The 2,459-nt window shown below is 44.5% G+C and overlaps 1 protein-coding gene across 9 annotated transcripts in view; it reads left to right on the plus strand.

Moving 5' to 3' along the window:
• MYH10 (myosin heavy chain 10) overlaps nucleotides 1–2,459 on the plus strand; it is a 152,606-nt gene that overhangs the window by 119,277 nt on the left and 30,870 nt on the right. For all 9 annotated transcript variants that reach the window (XM_017531469.2, XM_017531468.2, XM_017531473.2 and 6 more), the window contains 2 exons: nucleotides 353–490; nucleotides 1,928–2,051. In XM_017531469.2, the coding sequence (XP_017386958.1) occupies nucleotides 353–490; nucleotides 1,928–2,051 (262 nt within the window). The remainder of the gene's footprint in view (nucleotides 1–352; nucleotides 491–1,927; nucleotides 2,052–2,459) is intronic.

The following is a 2,459-nucleotide window of genomic DNA, read 5'->3' on the forward strand; positions in this document are numbered from 1 at the left end:
TGTTGACCAGGATGGTCTCGATCTCTTGACCTCGTGATCCACCCGCCTCGGCCTCCCAAAGTGCTGGGATTACAGGCTTGAGCCACCGCGCCCGGCCGGAAAGGCCCATTTTCAAAGCTACATTTTGCCATACTGACTTCTAGAAGGATTGACCCAGTTTGTACTTTAACCTGTAGCAGATACAGATACAAATGTCTATTTCACATAACTGCATTTCATATCTTTTAAAATATCCTTGGCATTTTGAGAAATCAAAAATTAGTGTCTCATTGTAACGCATTCCTGTGCTCTATGAGTGTGTGGTCACATCTCGAGGAAAAAGTGGCAAGACTGACTGTGTGTTCTTCACAAGGACCTGGAAGAGCAGCTGGACGAGGAAGAAGGGGCTCGGCAAAAGCTGCAGCTGGAGAAGGTGACAGCCGAGGCCAAGATCAAGAAGATGGAAGAGGAGATTCTGCTTCTCGAGGACCAGAATTCCAAGTTTATCAAAGTAAGAGATTGTCCCCACAAAAAGCCAGTTTTAGTTACAGAAAATATTTACATAATATTATGCTGATTCACTCACTGAAAGTGACCTCAAACAGAAAATTCTCAAGATTTTGGGTTCATTTACTGAATTTTTCTGTCAGTCTCTACTTGTATAGATTTCTAAAGACACAGGCACCACTGAATTTTTTAAACCTACCAGATATCCTGATAATCTTTTAGACTTGTAACGAGTGCATTTTGTGCACAGCGGTCACTCAGTGATGACTTGTTTCCATCTGTGCAAGCATTAATTCATCCACCATCGGCTGTGGGACTCCGAATGCAAGGCACCTGGGCCAAGCTCCTGGGTGCGCACTGAGACACACCTGTAAGCCTTCCCGCCCTTTTGGAGTACAGTCATGCATTGTTTAACGATGAGGACACGATCTGGGAAATGCATCGTGAAGTTATTTTACTCTTATACAAACAGAGTGTACTGACAAACCTAGATGATAGAGCCTGCTTATACATCCAGGCTGTACAGTGTGGCCGATTGCTTCTAGGCCGCAAACCTGTACTGCATGTTACTGTCCTGAATCCTGTAGGCAGGTAGAACACAGTGCTAATAAGTACTTGTGTATCTAAACATATCTAAACAAAAGTACGATAAAAATATGATAGAAAAGGTACAGTTAAAATTATAGGAAAGATTTAAAATGGCACAGTTCGGCCGGGCGCGATGACTCATGCCTGTAATTCCGGCACTTTGGGAGGCCAAGGCGGGTGGATCACCTAAGGTCAGGAGTTCAAGACCAGCCTGACCAACATGGAGAAACCCCATCTCTACTAAAAATGCAAAGTTAGCTGGACATGGTGGTGCATGCCTGTAATCCCAGCTATTCGGGAGGCTGAGGCAGGAGAATCAGTTGAACCCAAGAGATAGAGGTATGGTGAGCCAAGATCACACCATTGCACTCCAGCCTGAGCAACAAGAGCAAAACTCTGTCTCAAAAAAAAAAACAAAGGCACACCTCTGTAGGGCACTCACCATGAATGGAGCTTGCAGGACTGGACGTTGCTCTGGCTAAGTCAGTGAGTGAACGGTGAGTGAATGTGAAGGCCTAGGGCACTGCTGTACATGACTGCAGACTTTATAAACATGGTACACTGAGGCTGCAGTACATTTAATTTAACAATAGAGTCATTTCACTACAGTGTTATGACAGCTCTGATGAATTTTTCAGCTCCATTATCATCTTACAAGACCACTGTCATGTATGTGGTTCTCATTGTCCAGAACGTCGTTATGCAGTGCATGACTGTGTGGTCTTCTGGGGGAGGCAGGGCTGTTATTACTTATTTTCTCTCGAGTCAAAGACAGTTGACCTTTATGAGGAATACAGAACCCAGGTGGTTATTTCGAATGGCTTTTCTGAAGCCGTCAATCTTTCCTTTCCAGGAAAAGAAACTCATGGAAGATCGCATTGCTGAGTGTTCCTCTCAGCTGGCTGAAGAGGAAGAAAAGGCAAAAAACTTGGCCAAAATCAGGAATAAGCAAGAAGTGATGATCTCAGATTTAGAAGGTTGGTGTTTGGGGCTAGAGAAATTTAGGACCAGGACATGTGAGTGTTGTGTTTAGCTTTTACTGTAATCAGAACATGCAAAAATAAAAACATGCATGATTACTAATAATAAGGATCATCAGTTTGGGTTGACTTATTAAAATAGGTCTCTTGGCCGGGTGCAGTGTCTCAGGCCTGTAATCCCAACACTTTGGGAGACTGAGGCAGGAGGTTTGCATGAGGCCAGGAGTTTAAGACTAGCCTGGGCAACATAGTGAGATCCCCATCTCTACAGAAAATTTAAAAATTGGCCGGGCACGGTGGCTCACGCCTATAATCCCAGCACTTTGGGAGGCCGAGGCGGGTGGATCACGAGGTCAAGAGATCGAGACCATCCTGATCAACATGGTGAAACCCTGTCTCTACTAA

The sequence above is a fragment of the Cebus imitator genome, unplaced genomic scaffold (assembly GCF_001604975.1).
Source record: "Cebus imitator isolate Cc_AM_T3 unplaced genomic scaffold, Cebus_imitator-1.0 Scaffold72, whole genome shotgun sequence".
NCBI lineage: Eukaryota > Metazoa > Chordata > Mammalia > Primates > Cebidae > Cebus > Cebus imitator.